This window comes from Xyrauchen texanus, chromosome 45 (assembly GCF_025860055.1).
Source record: "Xyrauchen texanus isolate HMW12.3.18 chromosome 45, RBS_HiC_50CHRs, whole genome shotgun sequence".
Classification (NCBI taxonomy): Eukaryota; Metazoa; Chordata; class Actinopteri; order Cypriniformes; family Catostomidae; genus Xyrauchen; species Xyrauchen texanus.
This window is the reverse complement of record NC_068320.1, coordinates 20,472,645-20,499,209: the sequence shown is the minus strand read 5'-3', so window position 1 is coordinate 20,499,209 and position 26,565 is coordinate 20,472,645. Positions and strand designations below refer to the sequence as shown.

Below are 26,565 nucleotides of genomic sequence, written 5' to 3'. Positions count from 1 at the left end.
TGCTCAGCATATACATACTCCAGTCCATTCTACAGTCAGGCTGATAGAATGTTGGAATGCATTTTTCAATGTACTGATATGCATAAAAAATCCTCTAAGTCGGTCAGGGACGGACCTTATAAGGGAGGAGATAATGCTCAGCATATACATACTCCAGTCCATTCTACAGTCAGGCTGATAGAATGTTGGAATGCAATGAGGGGACCTGTAGGTTATAAAACCTGATAAATGTCGAGGCGAGGCCCAGCCCGCGCCGCACAAATATCTTAAATGGGTATCCCACTCGACCAACCCCACGAGGAGGCCATGCTCCTCGTAGAGTGAGCTCTGACACCTAAGGGGCATTGAAGGCCCTTGGCTTCATAAGCTAAGCTATAGCATCCACTATCCAGCGCGATATTCTTTGCTTTGAGACTGCGAGACCTTTAGTGCGGCCGCCAAAGCATCGCGAATAATTGTTCCGTCTGTCTGAACAGGGCAGAGCGTTCCAAATATACTCTGAGCGCCTGACGGGGCAGAGTAAATTAGCGTCGCCTGCTGGGGACGATAAGCTGCCAGAGATATCACCTGTGCTCTGAAGGGTGTGGAGAGCACTTTAGGAATATACCCGTGCTTTGGCCTAAGGACAACTCTGCAGTCGTTAGGTCCAAATTCCAGGCAAGCAGCGCTTGATGACAGCACGTGCAGGTCAGCCCACTCTCTTGACTGAAGCGGCGCCAGCAAGAGCGCAGTTTTGCTGTTTAAGGTGCACGGTTCGGAGAGGTTCTAACGGGGCACTCTTGAGTGCGTCCAGGACCGTGGCCAGGTCCCAGATCGGCACAGAGGGGGGGCGAGGAGGGTTCATCCTCCTAGCGCCTCTTAGGAAACGAATGATTAGATCGTTTTTCCCTAATGAATGTCCTTTATCAGGATTGTGCGACGCCGCTATGGCAGCCACATAGACTTTGATCGTGGAGGGTGTGCGGCCCGCCTCCAGCAGCTCTTGCAAAAAGGCGAGTACACTTGGTATCTCACATGATTTGGGGTTCAAGCTCTTGGTATCACACCAGTCACTGAACACTTTCCACTTTTGGGCATATAAGAGCCTCGTAGAGGGTGCTCGCGCCTCAGTGATGGTTCTCAAAACTCCACTGGGGAGGTTCTCGGGAACCCGTTGAGGGGCCATGCATGGAGGGCCCTCCATAGAGTGCAGGGAGCTCAACCTAAGTCCACCCTGGCGATTTATATACTGAAACTACCGTCATGTTGTCCGTTCGGACCAGGACGTGTTCGTTTTCAGGTACGGAAGCAGGGCTCTGAGAGCCAAGGCGACCGCCTTCATTTCCAGACAGTTTATATGTAGGCGCTTTTCCGGGTTTGACCAAAAGCCGGAGACAGGCCTGCCCTCGTAAAGGGCCCCCCATCCTATTTTGGAGGCATCTGTCGTGATAATTTTTCTCCGCGTGTTCACGCCCAGACTCACGCCGGTTTGATACCAGTTGATGGCTTTCCAGGGCGTCAGGGCTTTTATACAGCCGTGATTCGCTCTGATCAAAAAGGTGGCCCGAGCGCCACATGTGAGTGGGGACACGGCTCTTGAGCCAGCGCTGGAGAGGACGCATGTGCAACAATCCTAGCTGGAGTACAGCTGATGCCGAGGCCATGAGACCGAGCATTCTTTGAAATTGTTTGACGGGGGCGCGCGCGCCCTTTCTGAATGATGTTGCAAGGCGTCGAATAGAGAGCGCACGCTCTGATGAGAGGCGCGCTGTCATCTGCACTGAGTCTAGCACTATTCCCAGAAGAGATATTCTGGCTGTGGGATAGCACGCTCTTTGCAAAATTGATTCTCAGACCCAGGCATTCTAGATGGCTGATAATCCAAGATCTGTGCGTCGTTAACTGACCCTCTGATTGTGCTATGATTAGCCAATCGTCGAGGTAATTCAGTATTCGCACTCCCGCTGTCTCAGGGGAAAGTGCCGCGTCCATACATTTAGTGAATGTACGGGGGCCAATGATAGGCCGAATGGTAGTACTGTGTACTGGTATGACTGTCCCTCGAGCGAATCTCAGAAAAGGCCTGTGATGAGGCGCTATCGGAATGTGAAAGCGTCTTTCAAATCCACTGATAGAAACCAACCCCGGGCGAACTTGCGCGAGGATATGTTTGGTTGTTAACATTCTGAACGAGCTGAATCATAAAAGCTTTGTTCAGATGTCTGAGATCTAGGATGGGGCGGAGGCCACCATCCTTTTCGAGACGAGAAAATAGCGGCTGTAAAAACCCGCCTAGCTCATAGAGGGAGGAACAGTTTCTATAAGCCCTTCTCTATCAGTTCGAGCACCTCGGTGCATAGAACATGTGACACATCTTTCCTCACTTTCGTCTCGACCACCGCTGAAAAGCGGGGTGGTCTCTGGCGAATTGAAGTGAGTAACCGTGTTTTATTATGTTCAAAACCCATTTTGGCATGTCGGGATTTTTTCCCAGGCTTTTGCTCGCACAGATATGGGCTGAATGTAGGCTGGAGGCGTGTCGCAGTGGCGTATGGGCCCCACCGGCAAATTGCCTTGTGCTAACACTGAGTTTACAGCTCCCAGAGGCGCAGGTGCGCGCTGAGCAGCCGTGTTGAGTGCCGAGTGCAGGGGTGCGTGTGAGCTTACAGGCACGCACGCTATCTCCGTAATGCTCGCGATCGTGAGCTGGAGAAATGTTTGAAACTGTATAGACGGTGTTTACAGGTGGGGTGCATACATTGTAATAGGCACGCGCACCACTTTCATAAAGCTTCCGGCTCTTAGCGGGAGTTTCTTAGCTCGCAGCGTCGCATCTGTGATGCTTGCGGCATGAGACAGAGAACTGTTTGAAACTGTATGTGCAGCGCTTATGGGTGGGGGTGCATCTACTGTAGTAGGCACGCAGCGCCACTTTCATAAAGCCTCCGCTTCGCGGCGGGTGTTTTGGCCATGCATACAGTGTTTGTAACTGTGGGAATCGCGACTTTAGTGTGGACACGTGACCCTTAGTAACACAGGCAGAAAATGTGCTAACACTGAGCTTACAGCTCTCAGAAGCGTGGCAGCTGAGCAGCTGTGTTGAGTGCCGAGTGCAGGGGTGCGTGTGAGATTACAGGCACGCGCTATCTCCGTAATGCTCGCGGCGGAGAAATGTTTGAAACTGTATAGACAGTGTTTACAGGTGGGGGTGCATACATTGTAATAGGCACGCGCGCCACTTCCATAAAGCTTCCGCTCTTAGCGGGAGTTTCTTGCTCGCAGCGTCACATCTGTGATGCTCACGGCGTGAGCCAGAGATCTGTTTGGAACTGTATGGGCAGGCTTATGGGTGGGGGTGCATCTACTGTGGTAGGCAGCGCCACTTTCATAAAGCCTCCGCTAGCGGCGGGTTTTTGGCCATGCATACAGTGTTTGTGTGTAGGGGTGCGTGCAGGACAGCAGGCACGCGCGCTACATTTATAGTATTTCCTGCTTTTACTGGGGAAGTGTTTATAACTGTGGGAACAGTGCTTGTGTGTAGTGGTGCATACATGACAATAGGCACACAATCTACATTTATGGGGCGTCCAGCTCGAGCTGGGAAAGTATTCAGCACTGTTTGGACAGTATTGATATGTGGGAGTGCGCACTTTAGTGCGGACACGTGACCCCTTAGTGACACAGGCAGAAAATGACTCTTTTTGTGATTTCTGTGTTGCCGTGAAAACGGCGTTTGATTGCAGGTGAGCGAGTTCTGTGACTGGCCCATTGACTGCTGTACAGACATTTCCACGTTTTGCTCGCTGCAGTGAAGCGTTCAGCGAACTCTCTTACCGTGCTGGTGCCCGTGTCCGCTAATGTCAACGGCGCGGGGTCGAAGACCGATCCCGGCCAGTCGTAGGATGCAGCGCCAATTGGAAAGGCTGTCATCCTTTTCACCGTCGTCCCCTGGCGCGCCAAACGAGATGAGACCCACCGTTCTGTTGGAGGGGTGCTGGTCCGTCTGCGTGAATTGGATTGGCGGCGGGGAGTTCTCGGGTGGTGGTGAAGCACGCGGGGACTGGCCCGGCGTGACGTCACTGAAGTCCGCGTGCTCTGGCGGCCTCCGTGAGCGGCACTTTTTCTTCGCGGCTCGAACAGAGGGACGGCAGCACGGTGGTAGCAGGCTCGTTCGCGGCAGGCGGCGAGCGAGCGTGGCTCGTTGAGGCCCAGGGAGTCACATTCGGGGCATCCGCCTCGAGTGAAAGCAGCTTCTGCGTGGTCAGGTCCCAGGCAGCGAGTGCAGATAATGTGACGGTCCCTGTCAGGAAGAAGGCCTCTGCACGAGGCGCAGGTCGAAGGCATTTGGAACAACGCCTCGAATTTGCTCTTTTACTAAATACAAAAAGTGTCGCAAAGGCGAACACTTGCAAAGTAGCTTAGTAAAAAGGATATAGTGATGCGCGCCGTCACTATATCCTTTCTCTTAACTGGCGTGGCAGAAGGCTTCGAAGGCGGCTGAAGGCGCCGGCGTCCTCTTAGCAGTCCTGCTGTAGGCTTGTCAACGGCGGGCGAAAGACTCCAACAATCCGGAGGATCCAGCGAAGAGGAGGTCTTCGCTGAAGGAGATTAAATCTAAAGGAACTCGTATGACGGGGTGCCCATTATATAGCCTGGCTATGCTAATTTCGGCAGGCTCTGAGCGCGCGAACCACCATTGGTCGCGCGTTCAGAGTCGCCCCGTCATTGGTTCGAGCAGTTGCCACAGCACAGCCAATGACCGAGCTGCCTCGCTCATTACTGTCTGCTGTGCAGCTGCAATGCGTTTTACATAAAGACTTCAATATTTCTCAAGAAACGGAGTTTTCCCATAGCGTAAGCTACTTACGCAGTAGGAGAGACCTCTCGATAGGGAACCACTCTTTCACAATATTCCTTTTATGCATTATGACCTAACATGAACTTACAAAAGAACAATTGTATTAAAAGAAAAAAATAACATTATCCATGACTAATAAATGCTGTAAAGAAATACTGTTCATTGTTAGTTCATGATACCTAATGCATTGTGTTTAAAAATAGAACCTTACTGTAAAGTGTTAACATATTATAATATTATAGTCAATAAAATATTGGCACACCATTAACTTTAATTTCAAATCCTGGCAATACTCACTGGTAGAAGATTGCAATGACCATTTAGTAGAACTGGCAAAGCCAGCCTTTTTGTCAAATGAGTGTCAAAAGAGGAAAAAAATATTTTTTTTTTATTGATAGATACATGTGATAAAAAAAGTGCAAGTTTGAACCTCATGGGCTGATCAATATCACCACATAAAGGTATCACATTCACTAAAGGCATGACAGACAAATCCATGCATGAAAATCCAACAGATAAAAAGATGCTAAAGTCACATTATCTAAACCTGTACATTGGAGGAAAGGACACTCTCATGTAAGCAGTAACTGATATATATATACATATATATATATATTTTTTTTTTTTATAAATAGGCAAAGATGGAGGTGAAATGCAAAGACAGAACCTTATACTTTTACTTAATATTCCTTCTTATTAATATTTCTATTATATTTCATTCAAAGCAGTTACATTTTGTATTCATTAAGGAGTGCTTTGAGCATGATCTGAGGGTGTGTGAGTACTTATATCCAAGGACAAGAATCTAAAGCACAGCAACTCTGAATTTTTATGTCTCTTCTAATGTATGTAAACACAGTATGTTTGTGTGTGTGTGTGGTTTGTCACTGGGCTGCTTTACTCTCCACCTCATTGATAGACACAAAGCGTGGTCGTCTAAGCACTCTTCTCTTTGTGTTGTGTTTGGGGTTCCTTTGATACATATCTGTAAAAACAGCAGACACTTTGACATCATCGCCAAAATGTGTTCATGAAAAATATACACCTTAACGTGTCAACTGTAGAAGAGACACTGGGCTAATATATATATATATATATATATATATATATATATATATATATATATATATATATTATACATCACATATATACAAATATTAAATATCCTGTATATATATTTTATAATATTTTTAATCAGCATTACTAGCAATAAATAGAAGGGGATTTTATATGTGACGAACCTTGGAAGCTGATATAGTAATGCCTGTTGCCCTTAATGACAGGAACTTCTGCAGTGCTGTCTTCTAAATAAGCTTTCTCCAGCTCCTGCGATGTTATGGATGTCATACGTTGTTTATCATCCTAAAATAGACAACAGAAACGCAGTTGTTTTTTTAAAAAGATTTTCTCCCCTTTTTCTCCAAAATTTGAAATGCCCAATTCCCAATGCACTCCTAGTCCTTGTGGTGGCATAGTGGGGTGGCGGAGGACGAATCACATTTGTCTCTGCATCTGAGACCGTCAATCTGTGCATTTAATCACGTGGCTTGTTGAGCACGCGTGGAAGCTTCACGCTATTCTCCACGGCATCCATGCACAACTCATCACGCGCCCCACCGAGACCGTGAACCACATTATAGCGACCACGAGGAGGTTACCCAATTTGACTCTACCCTCCCTAGCAACCAGGCCAATTTGGTTGCTTAGGAGACCTAGCTGGCGTCACTCAGCATGCCCTGGATTCAAACTCCCGACTCCAGGGGTGTTCGTACATGTTTGTAACATATCCTAAATATAAAAGCTCTCAGATTACAGTCCAGTATTGCTTCTAAATACAGATATAAATATACAAGCCCATCTCACCGGTTGGCCATACTCTATCCAATTCTCATGATCTCCTTTGTAGTACCAAATCCACTCTGTTGTCAGGATGTAGTGGGCAGGTTTAGAGATGGAAGAGACCGTTGAGAGTCTCCGCACAGGGTTGCGACCCCTTTTCATGGACACAAAATCCACAGGCTTTGAGCCTGGACTAAATCCAAGAGAAAAGATAAGTCAAGAGAGTGGAATGGGGGAGAGATTTAAAGGTCAACTCTGTCATTTTTCCTCATAATAATGTTCTACCCCTAAAGAAAAGAATAGTACTTTTGAAAAATATTTTAAAAATCATGTATATTTACATGAGATGAAGACTTAAAAAAAAAGCTGTTTTATGTTACATGGAGCAGGTCGCCTCCTGGGAGCCACTATGTTGACATGACCAGCCAAACCAAATGCTACTTATTTTATCTTGTTTAACCCACCAATTATTGTATAAGTTCATTAAATTATAAATGTATCATGGCTGACCTGCGTTCATTCTTGGGGTCGCAGTAGGCTCGCTCTATTTCCTCCATGTTTCTCAAATCCCTCCAACCTTTCCCATCATAAACCTCCCATTTATATGGAAGATTGAAGTGGACAAGAACGCACTGATCTGAAACAATAATAAAAAAAACATTTATAACCCTACTTATGTAAATGGAGGAGTATGGAATCAACCACAGGTAAGCAGGAAAATTACCCAACCAACCCTGAAATTTGCATTTTCGTCTTATGAAGTGGAGACAAATTTCATTCTTCTCTATCTGAGCGACTGGTTTGACCCCTTGTTCAGATATCAAATCTGAAACAAACATAATAACATAAACAGGTCAAGTATGATTTCTCTAGCATGAAGGTGGGTGTTTCTTCAACATCAGGCACCTTAACTTTCTAGAAGTTCAAAGTGCTAAAGTCTTCCACACTCTCACCACAGTGTCATTTCCAGCACATTTATAGAATTTTGTGGTGGAATAAACGCTAATCAAAATTACATTTTCAAAGTTTTTTTTAATAAAATGGCCACATTCATTGTCTTGTCGAGACTAATTTCAAATTTAGAATACACACAATTATATATTTATAATTTATAATATTTATATATTTACAAATTTATAGATATAATTTTCACAAAATAAATATTTAAATGGTTTATATTAATTCACTCTTTGTTTAGATTATCATAATTTTATACATGAAATAATATGCATTTTTAGACTGGATTTTCATTGCTTAATCTTGAAAATCTGGGTCTGGGATAAAGCTAAAACAACACAATCTATTCATAAAAGGCACTTGAAAAGAAACAAAAATAAAACAATGAAGTCAGTTTTAATAACCCCTGAGACATGAAATTGCCCTTAGTTCAAGAACTCGCGACTTCAGGGGTGGTAGTCAGCGTCAATACTCGCTGAGCTACCTATGGCATTATTTTTGAAGACATCCTCATTATGGATCATTTTTGCCTAAATGTTTTTGCACTTTTATTGTATATTATGAATTAATAAATGAATACAGATTATGTGTATTCAAGACTGTCTCCTACCACTTTGTTGAGCTTGTGAGTTCAGACGTTGAACGTTCTGGTATATGTAGGGCAGGTCGTGGATGATTTCGCCACTGAGACCACGTTCCTGCAGCATTCTGTGGCTGTTTTCGTCAATGCTGTGTTGCCGTTTACACTTCGGGCCGAACAGACAGTCATCTTGCACAAAGTGCTGACAAATGTGCACCTTGGTGCAGCGCTCCATAAAGGTACAGGCCCCAAAAAGGCCTGTGCCTTTATTGTAGTGAGCACACACCTGCGTATACACAGCACGAGGTGGATCTGAGCAAGTGAAATCAAATGCAAAAAAACATGCACAGCACACATGCCATTCATGCATTAAATAATAAGTGCTAAATAAATGCCTTACAAATTAGTTACAGTAGTGCAAGTTCTAGATGAAACCAGTGCGTCACAACAAAATATTCTACTTTACCTCTTGGGTTACAGGACATTCCCCTCGAAAACTTTAAGTCATCAACAGGCTTTCTTTTTTTTTCTTTGTTTGTTTTTTGTTTTTTTTTACAAAAATGTCCAAACTCAAAGTGGAGATACACACTTAGGACACCTGTAGTCGTCAACGTGTCTCCATCAGCAACTCTTCATTCCGAACGCAGAGCGCAAGAGATCACAATTCTTCTCAATTCACCACTTGACTTTGCTTTTTTCACCCTCAACATTTACATATTGACCCCAACAGTAGGCTGATGAAGTGGAACTTCACTGGATGATATTTTCATTCTTTTTTTTTTTTTTTTACCTTTGTTTTGTTGGTATTATTAAACAGCCCCTTATCCCGGTCACAATAGAGAAAGCACTTCTTTAGCAATCTTCCTAAATCATACTTCTGCAAATGAAAAACCTCTTTAATTTCCTTACACTGAGAGATTCTATGTTTGGGTGTAACTGATCGCTGACTCAAGCATGAGCTCTATTCTACTCTGAAACCTTCTCATAACTGAGCTTGCAGTGAAAGATACGGAGAAGGAAGTTTCATACGGCAGACGAGGCACCTGGAACGCAGAAATATCTCAATCATAGCGGAGGAAATCTGTTGTGAGAATGGAGTCCGAAACATTTAGGCATGTATTTTTGTGCTCCTGTTTGCATTTCCTCACCTCAGGTAGAAGGGAAGGATCATTCTGTAGCAGAAGCAGGAAGAGATCGTCTTCATTCAGTTCATGAAGTGTACACTCCCGCAGCAATGGATAGTTATGTTCTGACTGAATATTATGGGAGAATTTACACTCCTTCCTGACCAACACAAACATACAGCCATATAAAACAAGGATCTGTACAGAGTGACATGATGTTGAACACTGCGTGTCCCTTACATACATTCCAAAAGATTAACAAACACAGTGACACTGTCCCAGCCAGGGTTCCCACAACATTTGACTAATTCCAGTCATTTGGTATTACTGGATTGGGATTACATATATATATTTATATGTGTGTGTGTGTGTGTATGTATATGTATGTATGTATATATGATGTATTTATGTATATGTATATGTATATATGTATATATATATATATATATATATATATATATATATATATATATATATATATATATATATATATAAACTGCCAAATATATATATTTAAAAACCAAATAAATATTTTAGAGTTAGGATAACAATCAAACGTTATTTGATTGACTATTCACTATATACATTTCAATGGCTTATATTGTATATAATACAACATTATGCAATTTTACTCAAATTTAATAACTAAGAGGATTGTATGGCTGCTGTTATTTCTAATTATAGCTTATGACAGTATCGTAGATGATCTTCATGCATCTGTCCTTATAAGAACAAAAACACATTATGCATTACATTTTTACCTCCCTGTCCCTTTTCTTACCTTCCCTTCCCATATCTGCAATTGCCATAAACAAAATACTTGCACAGGTGTAAATCCTGACACTCGTAACATTCATTCTTGGAATATTTCTTGCACAGTCTGAGCGATGTTTTCGCGGCAACGATGCAGTCGGGCTCCCCATCATCTTTACTAGCTCTGCTCTGGACTACTGTGAACCGGGCGCATTTTTTAATCATGTACCAAAACACTTCTTCTGTGATTTCAAAGCGCTGAATAACTCTCCGGTGCAGCTCAGATATCTCCATTGAGCCTTTATTGCTGCATAATATGCTGGTGGCATAATGTATGATCGGCGAGTAGACCGACATTTCTGCGCAGATCTGTGTACAGTATCTGTTTGTCTGTGTGTATGCCTATGGTTTTGTATCCGCGTTTTTGCGTTTGGTTTCTGATGAAATGAAAGCGGAAAATGCAAAGGCAAACGGGTTCAATTCCAAGTACCCAATGCTAGTTTTTTTTTTTTTTTTTCAAAATAAAAGTCTTATATAAAATCACTCAGATTATGAGACAGACAGACAGACAGACAGACAGACAGACAGACAGACAGACAGACAGACAGACAGACAGACAGATAGATAGATAGATAGATAGATAGATAGATAGATAGATAGATAGATAGATAGATAATCTATTATATTCAGTCTTTGTGTAGATTAGAATAGAATAAACAGAAGAGAAAGAACAGAATAAAACAGAACAGACTAATATAGAGTAGAATAGAATGAAAAGAGCAGAACAGAATAGAATACAAGCGAATGATAAATTGCTAATATGGATATACAATTTCTTAATTTTGTGTACAAAAGTGTATCTATTATATACCACCTTTTTGAAATAGAATAGAATGGAAAAGAACAGAACAGAATAGAAAAGATTAGGATGAATGGAAAAGAAAATAACAGAACAGAATTAAACAGAACAGAATAGATGTTAATGTGGCTCGAGATAGGAAAGCTGCTGCCCCCACGACCCGACTTCAGATAAGCAGTTGAAGATGGATGGATGTAAGAACAGAATAGAATGAAGGGAACAAAACAGAAGAGAATAGAATAGAACAGAATATAATAGAATAGAATAGAAAAATATAAATTAAACAGAACAGATTAGGATGAATGATTGGAACAGAATAGAATAGAATAAAATAGAATAATATGGAACGAACTGAACAGAACAGAATTAACAAAACAGAACAGAAGAATATATTATGCTGAATAGAACAAAATGATAGAATAAAATAAAATTGTGCCTCTCAACAAGAAAACACAGCACCATTACATTGTGCTGATAACTTGTTAGTTACCTCCCACCAAGCTGACCTCGGAAGAGACAATCACCTATAAAATCAGCCGGCCTTTCCTGATGTCACTCCGTAGCCCAAAAACAGAGACCTGGAATGCTGTCCGTGGTCTTTTCATGGTTTCATCCTGGCCACAAGATGGATTCTCTGGTGATGCTCTTTGTGCAGAAAAGCTTGAAGGGAGTCTGGTCCTTGGTCTTGTGATAGATGATTTTGAGGTTGATTATTGTCACCCACTTTGTGATTCCTTAAAGGGACATAGCAGAGAACCAGTGGGGGGCCTGCATAATGTCTGTTTCCAATTTCCTGAACTGTGTGTCCTGTTCCTGCGATATCCGTATATGAAACACTGTGAAAAAGAACATAATCAAAAATCAATCAGAGAAAAACTAGTATACTGTATGTGGGATCAAAGTGCAATATTCTAAAGAAATCGAACTTACTGTTCCCAGTCTCTGGTGAGTGCATGTTCGGGGCCTAGGATGCGAACTCGAAGGTCTGTAGATCTCTGCAGTAGATGCAGCCCCTCTCTCCTGTACTACAGTACTTTACCTTACCAAATACTCCTGTAAGACAATAAATAAGGGAGGAATGTATTCCAAGATGGGGTTTTACAACCAGTACAGGCTCATATCATTTCTCTTGTAGCAGTAAAGAAACCTGCTATAGGACATTGTTTGTTGGAGGTCATTTATTACTCACCAGGTTTTACCAGAGTGATAGCAATATTGTGTTGAATGGAGGTAAGTTGTTAGGCTTCAGTCTCTTTGGTGCTTCTGAAATGCAACAATCTTCCTTTTCCTGTCCAAATGCAGGGTAAAAGAAGACACATGACCTTGAGGTTTGATCAAAGATAACAGAAGCATTACACAGAAGTCCATCTCTCACTATGTGTCTGTTTGTGTGCTGGCCCAGAGATCTGCAAGCTGTTCCTCCACTTCTGCCACAAGACAATGATCAGGACAATACCAGCACCTCCTGCTAGCCAGTGCACTTTGGAGACATCTCTCAGCAGCTTTATGCTCATTAAGACTCAATCTTGACAAATTAAAACAAAGGTGATGAAATTACATCAACATCTAGCTCACCATTCTACTGTCTTCTCACTTACTTGTGAATGGCCTTCAGTAGCAAGTCAGTGCCTTCAGCACAGGGATGGACAGACGTGTATCTAGTAGATCTGATCTCTTTGAAAAGTCCTGGCACTTCAGAAAGCCGGCCATCCTCCAGCAATATCAGGCACAGACGGCAAAGCAACTGTCCTATGAGAGCAGATTAAAGCTTCATGTGTTTACAGTTGCAATTGCCAGAAAAGTCTGGCTTTGTGTTTATTTTTTAAGAGTTGTGAATGTAGTGTGGAATATGTGTTACCAAATATCAGTTTGACCTCTGCGCCATCAAGGTGAGCTTCTGTAAGGGACTGGGCTGTCTTACTTGTCTTGTAGTAATATGTCTCTGTGGCTTTCAGCAGATGCATTTGGGCATAAAGATTTGCCAGCATATACTGCACTTTGAGCAGTAACCTCAAACTGTCATGATCCAGCTCTGTAGAGGAAACAATCATCATAATTAGTGCTAGACAGATATATCGGCCAGGCCAATAATCCGCTGATATTTGACCATTTTGTTGTTATCAACATAGGCCGAAAAGCGTGCTCGCTTGGCTGGTTAATAAGAGAGACTGATGCATGATGGCCATAAGACTATTGGCTTTCTCCTGAACCCAAGGCCAAAAAGCAGAGTGCAGTCAGGCCCACTCAAACACCTCAATTCTCAAATTCCCACAGAAGTCAAGATCCTCCAACAATGCTAGAAGATGAGCCTCATTTAGCCCAGCTCGAGACACATGAATCATGCAAAATGTGTCCCATGCCCAACCTGATAGATCTGGAAGAAATCTCACCATTTTGATCAGAACATTAGTTGGTGATTCCTTGCAAGGCAATAACACACGTTTAAGCAAAATGCTGCTTTGGACACTGGAATTCGAGAGATCGGGACAGCTGAGAATCTAGATATCAGTCCTGCCAGTCAGACTTTTAAAAGTGAGGTCAGTAAAGGTTGACGTAATGATAAGTTTACAAAAGGTAGGAAGGCCTCCAGCAGCTAGCACAGTTCCTTTACCTGTAAATTGCAGATAAAGACATAATTCATGTTGCTGAAATCTTTTTTGTCTCCATTTCAGCATGTGTCTGTAATTGCTTTAACTCTTCCTTGGTCTGATGGGTCAGTTTGAGTCATATTTTTTTATTTTCATTTATTTATACACAATGCTACAAATAATGAGATGAACCTCTTTATGTTCAATTTCAAAAGCTTATAATACAGGCCCTGTTTGCTCTATCTCCCTACTTTTAGTCTTAAACCATTCCAGTAAATGGCAGCAAACAAAAAAGTTATTTTTTTTAAATTAAAATTACACAGTTACTCTTGGATTTTGAGTCGGTGTTGTGCTGGAAGCTGGATGTTTGCTGGATTCCATCTCTAAGATAACGTTACCTAGTGTTGCAGTTTGTTGTCGCTGTTGAATACCGGAAGAGAAGCACTGATGCAAGGCTCTCGGGAGCGTGCATAAACATCACATCCTTTGGATTTTACCGACAAAAGCGACCTGCTCCCTTCGCATAAAAATCAGTCTATAGGCTTTAATAGGCAACCTAGGAAGTCCATGAAGGGCTCAGTTTTTAAGATGCGTTAAACATTAGAACTTAACATGAAAATGGTTACATACTGAACCTTTAAGAAAACTATACATGGAGTGCAAAGATCACTTTTAATATTGAGAGTCCTAGTGTTTCCGTCAGAATGTTGATACCATCTAGAAGGAGAATATGGAGCGATACAAACTTAACACCTTCTTCCAAACTGTCATGCTGATCTGGAAAGTTGCCTACCGAAACAAATTCCTATTTAAAAAAAAATTGTTGCAAATTAATTTGGACTTTATTCATACACGTAAAATTATAAAAAAAAATGTGCATCTAGTATAATATCGGTATCATATAATTACAGTCAGATGAGCTAAAATACATCCTGCAGTGTGCACTGATATCTTCATTGCAGTCGTCTTGTATTTCAGATCAAGTTTATTTTGCTTTCTATTTTCAAGGTCTTCAAGCAATTTACCAAAATGCGTTCTTTGCAGTTCAGCAGGACACTGTCTAAGCATAGACCTGACATTAATGCTGGATTTTGTCTGGAGAAGTAGCCAACAGCGTGACTTGCCACAACCCCTTTCACCACAGTAAAATAGACTTCTCTGACTCTTTGTTGTCACGATCACTGAAAACAGAAAATGATTAAACCTATAACTTAATATATGTAAATCAAACATTTTCATTTTACTTTTATCTTCTTACCATCTGAAATGAGCTCCTGAATTTCTTGGGTGTGTCTCAGATTGTTTGTTACAGGTTATAGGATTCACAAATTTGATTAATTTATTCTGTATTCCAATGGCTTGTGCTGAAGGCACAAACCACTTGCACAATGCATGGGCATGGCTTTCATGATACTGCAGATCAAGTGAATCCTGGCATCCTAAAACATAAATTCAGAAACACAATAAAAACATTATTTACTTTATGCATGCGTATAAAAGAATTTGTCAACAGGCCCAAATGTGGTGGACAAAATTAAGAAATATTAAAGGAATATTCCGGGTTCAATACAAGTTAGGCTCAGTTAACAGCATTTGTGGTGTTATGTTGATTAACACAATAATAATTTCGACTCATTCGTCCTTTTCTTGAAACAAAAAAGAAGCAAAAATCGAGGTTACAGTGAGGAACTTACAATGGAAAAGAATGGGGCCAATTTTTGGAGAGTTTAAACACAGAAATGTGAAGATCTAGCATAAAACCTGTGCCAAGTCAAATATGCGGATCACGGATGGTCCGCTGTGGCAACCCCTAACAGGAGCAGCTGAAAGATGAAGAAGCACAAAAATGTGCAGCCTATAATTTTACAAAAGCACTTACATAAATTATGTTAAAACTTGTGTATTAATTGAGCTGTAAAATGGTTTAAATCATAATTTTACAGTAATTTCTGACTGGTTTTAAGGTGTGTTGGCATTACATAGTCATGGGAACAAAGTTGTAAAATTGGCTAAAACTTTAGTCAGGAAAGGTTAGCAAGTGATTTTATCACATTGCAATTATGTTAACACACATATTGTTTACGTCTTGTGGCTATATTTTTGAAACAGTGAGTATTTTAACATTTACAAATTGGCCCTATTTCTAAATTAGTCAAAATAATATTTCATGGTAATCAACATTATGCCACAAATGATGTTGATTGTGCTTAACTTGTATTGAACCCAGAATATTTCTTTAAGATTACCTGAGTACTCCAAGTAGGGAATGAGGTTTTGCCCCAAGTGAAGGAGTTCAAGTACCTCGGGGTCTTGTTCACGAGTGAGGGGACAATGGAGTGGGAGGTTGGCCGGAGAATCGGGGGAGCGGGGGAGGTATTGTATTCGCTCTATCGCACCGTTGTCACGAAAAGAGTACTGAGCCGAAAGGCAAAGCTCTCGATCTTCCGGTCAATTTTTGTTCCTACCCTCACCTATGGTCATGAAGGTTGGGTCATGACCGAAAGAACTAGGTCGCGAGTACAAGCGGCCGAAATGGGCTTCCTCAGAAGGGTGGCGGGCTTCTCCTTTAGAGATAGGGAGAGGAGCTCTGTCATCCGTGAGGAGCTCGGCGTAGAGCCGCTGCTCCTTTGCGTTGAAAGGAGTCAGTTGAGGTGGTTTGGGCATCTGGTATGGATGCCCCCTGGCCGCCTCCCTAGGGAGGTGTTTCAGGCACGTCCAGCTGGGAGGAGGCCTCGGGGAAGACCCAGGACTAGGTGGAGAGATTACATCTCCACACTGGCCTGGGAACGCCTCGGGGTCCCCCAGTCAAAGCTGGTTAATGTGGCTCGGGATAGGGAAGTTTGGGGCCCCCTGCTGGAGCAGTTGCCCCCGCGACCCGACTTCGGATAAGCGGTTGAAGATGGATGGATGGATGGATGGATACCTGAGTTGGGATGTACTGAATCCCCATAAAATTGACCAATGGCCCCTTCCCAGTCCTTCCTTATCATCTTTTGCATTGAAGTTATTGTCGCCAGTATGCTCAAACCTGACTGGACGACAACTGTCTATGATCCTTCTTTTAAGATTTCTCATTTGCTGTTTCTCAATATGGGTTTTAGTGGACAGCATATTGAAGAAGGTGATCATTTCATCACTGTTGTCCTCTTCAATGAATGTGTAGTCTTTATAATAAAAGCAGCAGCTTCTGTGGTTGTCAATAAAGGCCGCCTTGATGATCTCTTGCTCTTTCAGGCTACAGGTCCGATACTCATCTTCCATTACCCAAGGGTATCCAGTCATTGCAGCAAAATGCAAGTTCCTGGCCACCACAGACAAAGAACATGCTCCAGTATCAGATTGAGACCCATTCTCCCCTGACAAACAATGTTACCAAGAAAACAGATTAAGAAGGTTGAGCGGTCGATGACATCCATGCTGATTTTTAACTGATGTTCAAAGAGATCAGTGGCCTTATAAAGTGTTTGGACATTGTGATAGAGCAGATTATGCTCACCACAGTCAGTTTCTTGATCGATTTCTCCTTCCTGTTTGTTTTGCTGTAATCCACAGGTTGGAAACACGTGCCCCTGCCCTGGCAAAGTGAGTACAAATGGGGGAACACCTTTGACCCCTGATAAGACAACTCTTCCTGGAGATCACCTGGGACATAGTACAGAATAGGTCTGAGAGGAAATGACAGAATTCGGCTGTCAGAACTTCACTTAATTTTTTCTTGATTGTTTTCTCCTTGCATGTTTATTGTGTTGCAATTTTAGACCGCTATATATTTATATCTAACAGGGTAAAACATAAAAAGTAATAAATGCAAATCTATCAAATGCTGTGAGTAAATAAAACATATTTTTTCAAACCTAGCACTACAAAAAGGATCACTACATAAAATCACTATAACAGAAAAACTGTGTGCAAATCAGCCAAGTCAAGATACGTGGATTTACTTGTGCTTTACACCGTGTCAACAACTAGTCGTTTAGGTAACGCCAAGAACCGTATGTATATTCCAAAAGCACTTCAATCTGATTCTCAGTCAGCCACTTTCATTTCCCCCAAACCGCTCAAAGCAGTAAAAGCTCTCCAAACCGTCCCCAGATCAAATGATACACGCTATGACGAAATCCGCTTACAACACTCGCTGGTTGAACTGGCATCCCGTCGAGCCAATCAACGCGAGCCACGATTGGAACGTGTAAAATCGGACATGTAAAACGGCGATTGGACGACAACGGCTGTGGAACGCTTTCTGATTGGCGCGGTGGTGTGCGTGGGGCGCTGTGATTGGTGCACATCGACTCAGCACCGCCCCAGAGCGCAAGAGTTCATAAAGCCGACTTCTCCGTTTCTATCCACGCACTGTAAGAGTTCATTGAGGCGTGGAGTGTGCTGCAACACCTCAAGTCGTTAATCAGCTATTCAGTCATATTAATAAACTGTCTTTATTCTAAAAACAATGAGGCGACTGTGGATTATCGGTCTCCTCTGTGCACTTTTTGCATTTGGTGAGTATGTTATATTAAATGGGCTTGCATTGCACCGTTATGCGGATTTGATGGTCTTTGAACTTGACAAAGCTAATTGCAGTTTACAGTAATGCTTATGTTTTTTGTGATGTTCCTCTTTCTGCTGTATATTATTTATTTATTGTATATACTCAATTTTGTAATGTAAGATCATCGTTTCCTTCAAAAAGGATGAACGTCTCAGATCAGGAAATAAAAGATGGAGTGTGGATCTGACTTGCATGTGCTTCTGGAAGTTTCCTTAAGATTGAACTCCCATTATAGTGTTATGTCAATGATTAATGATTGATTTCATTATAAAAGAAATTCAGATTACAATATACAGCTATATTGTTCTTTAGATTTACAAATTGCATGGAAACAAATTTGATCAAATGCTCTACTTTTTTGAATGTATTTCTGGAAAATATTCAAGAAAGTAAAATGAAAAATATGCATAGTAAAAACTAAAATCGAGAGGAATTGTATAAATTGAGCGTAGATGAAATATCACTTCAAGGCCTTATAACCGTGCATAGTTGAGGATCTCCATAGTGCTCTTTTTAAGGCCAAGAATTTGTACTACTAAAAACTGCTTTTTCTTTCTTCCACAAAACAGAGCTTGTAAATTTCAGCTGACGAGGAGAGCTTTGCCTGGACAAATTTAGCTTTAAAATGTCCAAATAGGCTGTGCATATTCATGCACAAAGAACAAACAGTTATTCGTTGCACAATAGAGTCTATGCTGTCCAAATTTGCCCAGGGATTACTTTATAAAACACTTCCCAAATCAAGATTTGATTTTCGTGCATGGTGTGCCATCTCATTATATCAATAAGTTATTGATTAACTAAGTAGATCACAAAAAACATAAGCATGCCATGGGTGTGATAACCTTTTTCAAATCTGTACTTGTTTTAATATTTGATGTTTTGCATAATTGCAGCTTCTGTGAAAGCTGAAGTTGACGATGAAGTTGACATTGATGGCATGGTGGAAGACGACCTAGGGAAGAGCCGAGATGGATCCAGGACAGATGATGAGGTGGTTCAGAGGTCTGTATGCATTTGAACTCGAAACTTGACAGCTCTTAACTTTTTAATTCTAAATATAAAGGCATGTGGCATGGTTTCATATTTTTGATTTCCATCACTTAACATTTAAAGTGGGGAAATAAACACTTGACACTGATTTTAGCTGCTATTTTGGGTTGTTAAAACATCTGTTCATCTAATATTAAATTTAAGCATTTAAAAATGATCCCCAATGGGGCGTTAGACATCTGGTTGATGCATGTCATGTGACTTCCACAATACTCCGGGGTAAATGGTAAGAAGTCCATGGAGGAATCGACTTGTTACAAGCATCTTTTACGCTCTCTCTTGTTTTTCCACAGGGAGGAAGAAGCAATACAGCTTGATGGATTGAATGCCTCACAAATTAAGGAAATTCGTGAGAAAGCAGAGAAGCATGTATTCCAGGCTGAAGTGAACCGAATGATGAAATTGATTATCAATTCTCTGTATAAGAACAAGGAGGTGAGTTGGTGGTTGTCTTTGAACCCATTTTTATTTGCTTGTAAATGTTGTAGATTTAGTCGCCATTAACTTGGGCTATTAGATTTTAAATGAATGATTGAGCTTCATTAAATTTGTTATTGGAAACTGTACACAACTATACTTATCCTAATTCTCCATTTTCACATGACAGATCTTCCTCAGAGAGCTGATCTCCAATGCTTCTGATGCCCTGGATAAGATCCGGTTAATGTCCCTGACCCATGAAGATGCCCTTGCTGCAAATGAAGAGCTTACTATTAAAATCAAGGTGTTTTGAGTTGACTTTTAAAAAATTAAAATTGTCCAGATACCTATTTTTATTGCTCAACACCTGTCTTGAGCTCACCGCTGTGCCTTCAGTAATGAAACTTTCCATTTGGCGGTTGTCAAAAATAACATCTTATATATTTGCATTGCAAAATATCTTTAAATGTATGTGAAGCATTGCTGTGGAGCTTTTCCTTCCTGTCATTTTGATACCTTAACTCTGAAAACAAATTTGGAACTAAAAAAAATAAACCTGCTGTTAAATATCACCTGCCATTTTATAGCTGTTTTGTAATAATTGATCTTGTACCTGACATATCCACAGGCTGACAAAGAGAAGAACTTGCTTCACATCACTGATACTGGTATTGGCATGACCAAAGAGGATCTTGTGAGGAACCTTGGTACAATCGCCAGGTCTGGAACCAGTGAGTTCCTCAGCAAGATGACGGAGATGCAGGAAGAGGGTCAGTCCACCTCTGAACTGATTGGCCAGTTTGGTGTGGGCTTCTACTCTACCTTCCTTGTGGCCGACAAGGTCATTGTCACATCAAAGCACAACAATGGCACCCAGCACATCTGGGAGTCTGATTCCAATGAGTTCACTGTCATTGAGGACCCTCGTGGAGACACTCTGGGCCGAGGCACCACTATTACGTAAGTATTGGATATGTAGTGTTGAAACATAAATTTTTACAGATTTTTGGGACTTGAGTACAGAAATCTTGCTTCATCAGGTTGGTGATGAAAGAGGAAGCTTCAGACTACCTTGAGCTAGAGACCATTAAGAACCTGGTGAAGAAGTATTCCCAGTTCATCAACTTCCCTATCTATGTATGGAGCAGCAAGGTCAGTCCTCTTGGGTGTCTGGACTCTAAACCCTCTAGTACCCTTTTTCCACTGAATTGGTGCTGGTCCCTGTGCTGGTGCTTGGTCAGGAATCTGCAAGTCTCTCTCAGAACCAGCCCACATGTCCACTCACTTGAGAGCTGAAAAATTACATATTAGTATATGATCTTGGTCCGTTTCCAGTGTAGGCATGTCATTGATAATGATGGCAATCTAAAATTGCTTCAGCCCTTCCAGATGTTGTTTTTAAAAATGTTATTTGTATGGACTGGATTCCCGTGGATCCTTAACTCTTTCCCCGCCAGCGTTTTTAAAAAAAAGTTGCCAGCCACCGCCAGGGTTTTTGACGATTTTTGCTAAATTTTAATGGCCCGCAGAATATTTTCTTCCATGAATATATGAAGATGCTATATATCAAAATAAAGATCTGAGCCTCTGCTTTTAGACAAAAAAAAGATTGTATTTTATCTTCATTTGTTCTTTTTTTATTGCCACTTGAACAGAGGTAGGTTTTGTCAAAAACAACATTTCGGACAAAAAGCTGAGAAAAAGGCATTTTTATCAAACAAGTGCTTTAGTATTAGTATGGTGTTCCACTTCACGTTTGAGACGATCGCAGTCTGTTTCTTTGATCAAAGAGTTGCGTACTCTTTCAAAACATGCGCGCGGTCTTCCTTACCGTATACCACCTAAAACACGGATACCCGGAAAATTCCGTGTTTGGCGGGGAAAGAGTTAAAGTATTAAAATGTCTTGAATTCAGTTTTCCAAAAATGTCATAAAAGTCTTGTTAAATGATACAACATAAGTCTTCATCATTTTTATTTAAAGAGGTCTTAAATTTGGGGGCAGAAAGACATGAATCGTGATATGACCTTATGTGATTATCAAACTCGAATAAGATTTAATTATACGCGTCACTGTATTTTCTCCAAACACGCGGGGGATTGGGAGTGTTTCCTGCTGTTGCAGAACAGTTCACAATCATTAGGCCATATCGGAAATTTATGACAAGCAATCACTAATGATCATCTGTTGATATAATGTTGATTTTAAATATTACAATGTTTATTTTTTAATAGTTTATATTGTACTATGTTGTAGATTATTGTAGGATTGCACATTTTATATCCCTTATTTGTTTGAATGAGCAGCTGGATGCAGTAAAACGCAAACATTTCAAAATAAGAGTCCCTGATGTATTTCAAAGTTAAAGTACCTTAAAAGTTTAAAGTTCCACGCTATGAATCAAACAAATAGATTTTAAAACACTGCAGCAACCCTGATGGACATTTTCCAGCCTGTGGTGAAAGCGGTTCCGAGCAGTTTGTAGGGGCCGTTGCAAGCCCAGAACCACTTTTGTTTTTGTGGTAAAAGTGGGCGTAACCATTCCAGATTGGGCACCGAATCTGACACCAGCACCCTGATGGTGGTTAAAGGGGTTTAGATGGAAACTTAATAATATTACTGATAGGAAGAAAAAAATATTTGAGAAATATACAAGCAACCAGAATAAAAAAAATTATACAATTTTAATTTTTAGACTGAGTCTGTAGAGGAGCCCATTGAGGAGGAGGAGGAGGAGACTGGGGCGGAGAAAGATGCAGCAGAAGATGAAGCTGAGGTTGAGGAAGAGGAAGAAGACAAGGACAAACCAAAGACTAAGAAGGTTAAACAAAATCCACATATGCAAATAAACCTCAGTACCATCTGTGTAATGCGTGGTTTTCAATGGTTTGAATAATAATTGTCTACAGGTGGAGAAGACCGTGTGGGACTGGGAGCTGATGAATGACATTAAACCCATCTGGCAGAGGCCTGCAAAGGAAGTGGAGGAGGATGAATACAAAGCCTTTTACAAGACCTTCTCCAGGGTGAGTTGATCTGGCTATATGCATAGATAATTAATGCAATCAATTATGATCATCAGTGGCCTTTTGGATCATTCAAGTAAAATCTGGTTTTTATATCAGGAATCAGATGAGCCCTTGTCACACATCCACTTTACCGCTGAAGGCGAGGTCACTTTCAAGTCCATCCTCTTCATTCCTGCATCTGCACCCAGAGGCCTTTTTGATGAGTATGGTACCAAGAAGAATGACTTCATCAAGGTAGGTTTGATGGCCTTCAGGTGGAGAATGAAACCATTCTCTTATGTCCTGTTTTGAGTTATGTTTATGTAATTTGTCTTCTGAATGCATGACTCAAATTTGTCTTCCCAGCTATTTGTGCGTAGAGTCTTCATCACTGATGACTTCCATGACATGATGCCAAAGTACCTCAACTTCGTCAGAGGCGTTGTAAGTGCTGCGGTCCATCTCTATGCAAAGCATTATGATATTTGAGAATTTGTTTTTGGTAAACCTAACTTTTCATCTCGTCTCTTAGGTGGACTCTGATGATCTTCCTCTGAATGTGTCCAGAGAGACTCTACAGCAACACAAACTGCTTAAGGTAAAGCTCACCATTTTCTGATCAAATTGAATGTGCAACCTGTTTATATGTAGTAATATACAGTAATGCATGTTTATTTAATAAAAACTTGCTATAAAAGCTTTCAGAAAGCCCTCCTGAGATCGATCTGCTCTTAAGTAGCCTAAACTAGTATGTAAAATGTATAAAACTGGTAAAGATGTTCAAACTAATCAATGGTTTCTCTGCAGGTCATCCGTAAGAAGCTGGTGCGTAAGACCCTGGACATGATCAAGAAGATCGCAGAGGAGCAGTACAATGATAAGTTCTGGAAAGAGTTTGGCACCAACGTCAAGCTGGGTGTGATTGAAGACCACTCCAACAGAACCCGCCTGGCCAAACTTCTTCGCTTCCAGACCTCCCACAGCGAGACCAGCCTGTCCAGCTTGGAGCAGTATGTGGAGAGGATGAAGGAGAAGCAAGACAAGATCTTCTTTATGGCTGGAACCAGTAGGAAGGAGGTGAGCATAGTTGCTTCATGCTGAATGTATCGCATGTCTGATATTTTGACAATGTGGCATTTTACACATTCATAATACTTTATCATCAGTTTAGAGTGGCTTGTATTAAAATGTAAGTTGTCATTTACTTGCACTCAACCCTTGTCGTTCCAAAACCATCTTGACATCTGCCCTAGCTCTCCTTGGTACACATGAGTTTGAGAGAAGTGATGTCTGATTTATATTGGAATTTATCTTTCCATTGAGTCAGATTTGGTTTGCAAACTGTCTGAACAATTTATTCGCAAATCTGACATTGCTCTCATGAACTTATGGTAAAGGTCTAATAAAACAGCATAAGGAACACTATTTCCCTTGTCCATCGGGTTAACATGTAATCTTTTGTCTATTTAAGGCTGAGTCATCTCCATTCGTGGAGAAACTTCTTAAAAAGGGCTATGAGGTCGTCTACCTAACGGAGCCAGTGGATGAGTACTGCATCCAGGCCCTGCCTGAGTTTGACGGAAAGCGGTTCCAGAACGTGGCGAAGGAAGGTGTGAAGTTTGATGAGAGCGATAAGGCGAAGGAGAATAGAGAGGCCTTGGAGAAAGACTTTGAACCCCTCACCACTTGGATGAAAGAAAAGGCCCTTAAGGACAATGTATGGCTCTTATTTTTGTGTATTACGCTTTTGCATATTGTAAACTGAATACATTTAAAAAAAATAAAAGGACTCTTCAATTTGTGTTTTTTTTTTGTTTCAGATCGAGAAGGCCATTTTGTCCCAGAGGTTGACCAACTCACCTTGTGCTCTGGTTGCGAGTCAGTATGGCTGGTCTGGCAACATGGAACGGATCATGAAAGCTCAGGCTTACCAGACAGGAAAAGACATTTCCACAAAGTAAGTTACTGACAAGTACGTCTGCATACAAGCTTTAGTCATGCACCCTTAAATTTTATAATGGTTTGTGGTGCTTTCCGTTCATAATGCAGTCCACCACTTACTGCTATGTAAAAATTGTAACTTGTCTAATACACTGCAAAATGTTTAAAACTTAAGCACAAACCTTTTGTTTTTCATTTCTAGTTATTATGCAAGTCAAAAGAAGACATTAGAAATCAACCCCAAACATCCTCTCATCAAGGAGATGTTGCGGAGAGTCAATGTAAGTATCATAATCCTGAATCATTTCTAAATTTCTATAAAGATCTGTGAATTGGAGTTCAAGTGGTTTGAATTAAATTGCTCTGTCCGCAGGCAGACGCTGAGGATCAGACAGCTGCAGATTTAGCTGTGGTGCTCTTTGAGACGGCTACACTGCGCTCTGGCTACCAGCTCTCAGATACTAAGGCCTATGGAGACCGAATAGAGCGCATGCTCCGTCTTAGCATGAACGTAGACCTCGATGCACAGGTACATTCATGCACTAAATCACGGTGGAAAACCTATATATAGCGCTGGACCAAATAAACAGAAATCTGTGAATATTAAAATTGTTTTCCTGGCTTTGAAAAGTCATGGATTGAATAAAATCTTTTTAAATTCAAAGAAATTCTTGAAAAAAATAAAACATTAATATTTCATTGGCAAAATATTGCTCTTGGGTAGATTTTAAAGTGCTTGCAAGCTATGTGATGTCTTAGTTGTGAGCAAGGCTGTTTTCATTTGTGTTTTTCAATTCATCTTTCAAACTGATTTCACACATTGGTCTGATTCATTTAAGAAACCGTTTGAATTTGAATGGCTTTTAATTTACTTATAATCGTAAATTATTGGATGGGTCACAAAAGTCATGGAAATTCAATGGTCAAAAACTGTGGGAATGCACATACACGATCACATTTGAACACCTACAGTGGAGGAGAGATGAAGTGGGGTTTTCAATATCCTGCTGTTCTGTCCATGCACAGGTAGAGGAGGAGCCAGAGGAGGCACCCGAAGAACTGGCAGAGGATGTAGAGGCTGAAGAAGAGGAAATCGAGGCAGATGAGGATGTAGAGGAAGAATCTGTAAGTTTGTTGAAATGAGCCAAAGCTGAGATACTGTTGCTTGCATTGGGCATATTTCTTAACCGTATGTACTTGTATCTGTTTCAGGATTCCACTGGCAAAGATGAGTTGTAAAGTTGTATGACTGGGAGGGATGGGGCTTTGGACTGTGATGCAGAGTGAGGATGGAGACCACAGCTTCTCTCTTTTCTCTGTGTGGGTGGGTTACGTTTGGGTAATGGGGGCTGTTTTTTTTTGTTTGTTTTTTTAAGGCGCTGCTTTGTGTTTGAGATTTCTTTTTTTTTTTTTTTACATTCCTCCATGATTGTAAATTTGTTAATATTTAACTGACCCAGTTGTGGAGTGCTGACTCCTGTCCATTGAACCATTAAATGTTTCCGGAAAGGGATCCTTTGTGTAGTCTTAACTCATTGTGTTCCTTTTGCATTGTTTGACCCATGGATCCATTTTACAAACTCTGATCACCTCAAAATATCAGGCATCTGTGAAGTTTTTACTTTATTTCTGAATTGGGTTGCCACAGTGTAGCTGTAGTCCAACATAAAATCTAAAAGACATCCATCAACCCTAGGCATTCTGTTGACAAGTCTAGACTTGAGTCCAAGTGACTTTAAAGTTGGATATTGCTCCATCGGTTTAAACTGGTCATACCAGGGATAACTTTCCTGTTGGGTCTGGAATAAACCATTTCTCCCAGAAGTCCAGATGGGTTCAGCGGTAGTCCCAGGGTTTGAAACAGCCATTCCAGGGCAATAAATATGCCACTTGGAGGAAAGACTCAGGATAACGGGCATCAGGCATTGCTTTAGTGTACATTTTTCCTTCATCTGTAAAAGAGGTTGAACAATTGTATATTTTTGTCAATTCCGGTAACTAAGTAGGTAAAAAGGCAGATAACCGATTATTTGCAGTTTGTGCAACAAATCTACATA

General features: G+C 41.2%; 2 protein-coding genes and 1 pseudogene across 2 annotated transcripts; 1 reads left to right on the top strand and 2 right to left on the bottom strand.

The window, feature by feature from the left end:
* Positions 1-5,236: 5,236 nt before the first annotated feature.
* LOC127637545 (protein mono-ADP-ribosyltransferase PARP12-like) lies at positions 5,237-10,570 on the bottom strand. The gene is made up of 8 exons (XM_052118647.1): positions 10,119-10,570; positions 9,362-9,497; positions 8,244-8,499; positions 7,410-7,502; positions 7,187-7,313; positions 6,701-6,869; positions 6,079-6,199; positions 5,237-5,822 (listed from the first exon to the last, which is right to left on the bottom strand). The coding sequence occupies exons 1-8, from the start codon at positions 10,445-10,447 to the stop codon at positions 5,722-5,724; spliced, it is 1,332 nt and encodes a 443-aa protein (XP_051974607.1). The 5' UTR covers positions 10,448-10,570; the 3' UTR covers positions 5,237-5,721.
* A 920-nt stretch (positions 10,571-11,490) lies between these two features.
* Positions 11,491-17,688, bottom strand: LOC127637505 (uncharacterized; annotated as a pseudogene).
* A 205-nt stretch (positions 17,689-17,893) lies between these two features.
* On the top strand, positions 17,894-25,933 carry LOC127637313 (endoplasmin-like). The gene is made up of 18 exons (XM_052118310.1): positions 17,894-18,036; positions 18,983-19,091; positions 19,433-19,574; positions 19,747-19,863; positions 20,188-20,519; positions 20,600-20,711; positions 22,255-22,380; positions 22,469-22,585; positions 22,685-22,822; positions 22,934-23,011; positions 23,100-23,165; positions 23,375-23,644; positions 24,039-24,284; positions 24,388-24,524; positions 24,711-24,789; positions 24,882-25,037; positions 25,535-25,633; positions 25,721-25,933. The coding sequence occupies exons 1-18, from the start codon at positions 17,988-17,990 to the stop codon at positions 25,745-25,747; spliced, it is 2,400 nt and encodes a 799-aa protein (XP_051974270.1). The 5' UTR covers positions 17,894-17,987; the 3' UTR covers positions 25,748-25,933.
* The last annotated feature ends 632 nt before the right edge of the window (positions 25,934-26,565 follow it).

What these genes read in the sequence shown, in the direction of transcription:
- LOC127637313 (XM_052118310.1), top strand. Translation starts at nt 17,988, where the DNA reads ATGAGGCGACTGTGGATTATCGGTCTCCTCTGTGCACTTTTTGCATTT. An exon ending in GGCCGAGGCACCACTATTAC is followed by an intron (nt 20,520 to 20,599) that starts GTAAGTATTGGA and finishes TTGCTTCATCAG; the next exon opens with GTTGGTGATGAAAGAGGAAG. An exon ending in AAAAGGCCCTTAAGGACAAT is followed by an intron (nt 24,285 to 24,387) that starts GTATGGCTCTTA and finishes TTTTTGTTTCAG; the next exon opens with ATCGAGAAGGCCATTTTGTC.
- LOC127637545 (XM_052118647.1), bottom strand. Translation starts at nt 10,447, where the DNA reads ATGTCGGTCTACTCGCCGATCATACATTATGCCACCAGCATATTATGC. An exon ending in TGCAGATATGGGAAGGGAAG is followed by an intron (nt 9,498 to 10,118) that starts GTAAGAAAAGGG and finishes TGTGTTGGTCAG; the next exon opens with GAAGGAGTGTAAATTCTCCC. An exon ending in ACGAAAATGCAAATTTCAGG is followed by an intron (nt 7,314 to 7,409) that starts GTTGGTTGGGTA and finishes TTATTGTTTCAG; the next exon opens with ATCAGTGCGTTCTTGTCCAC.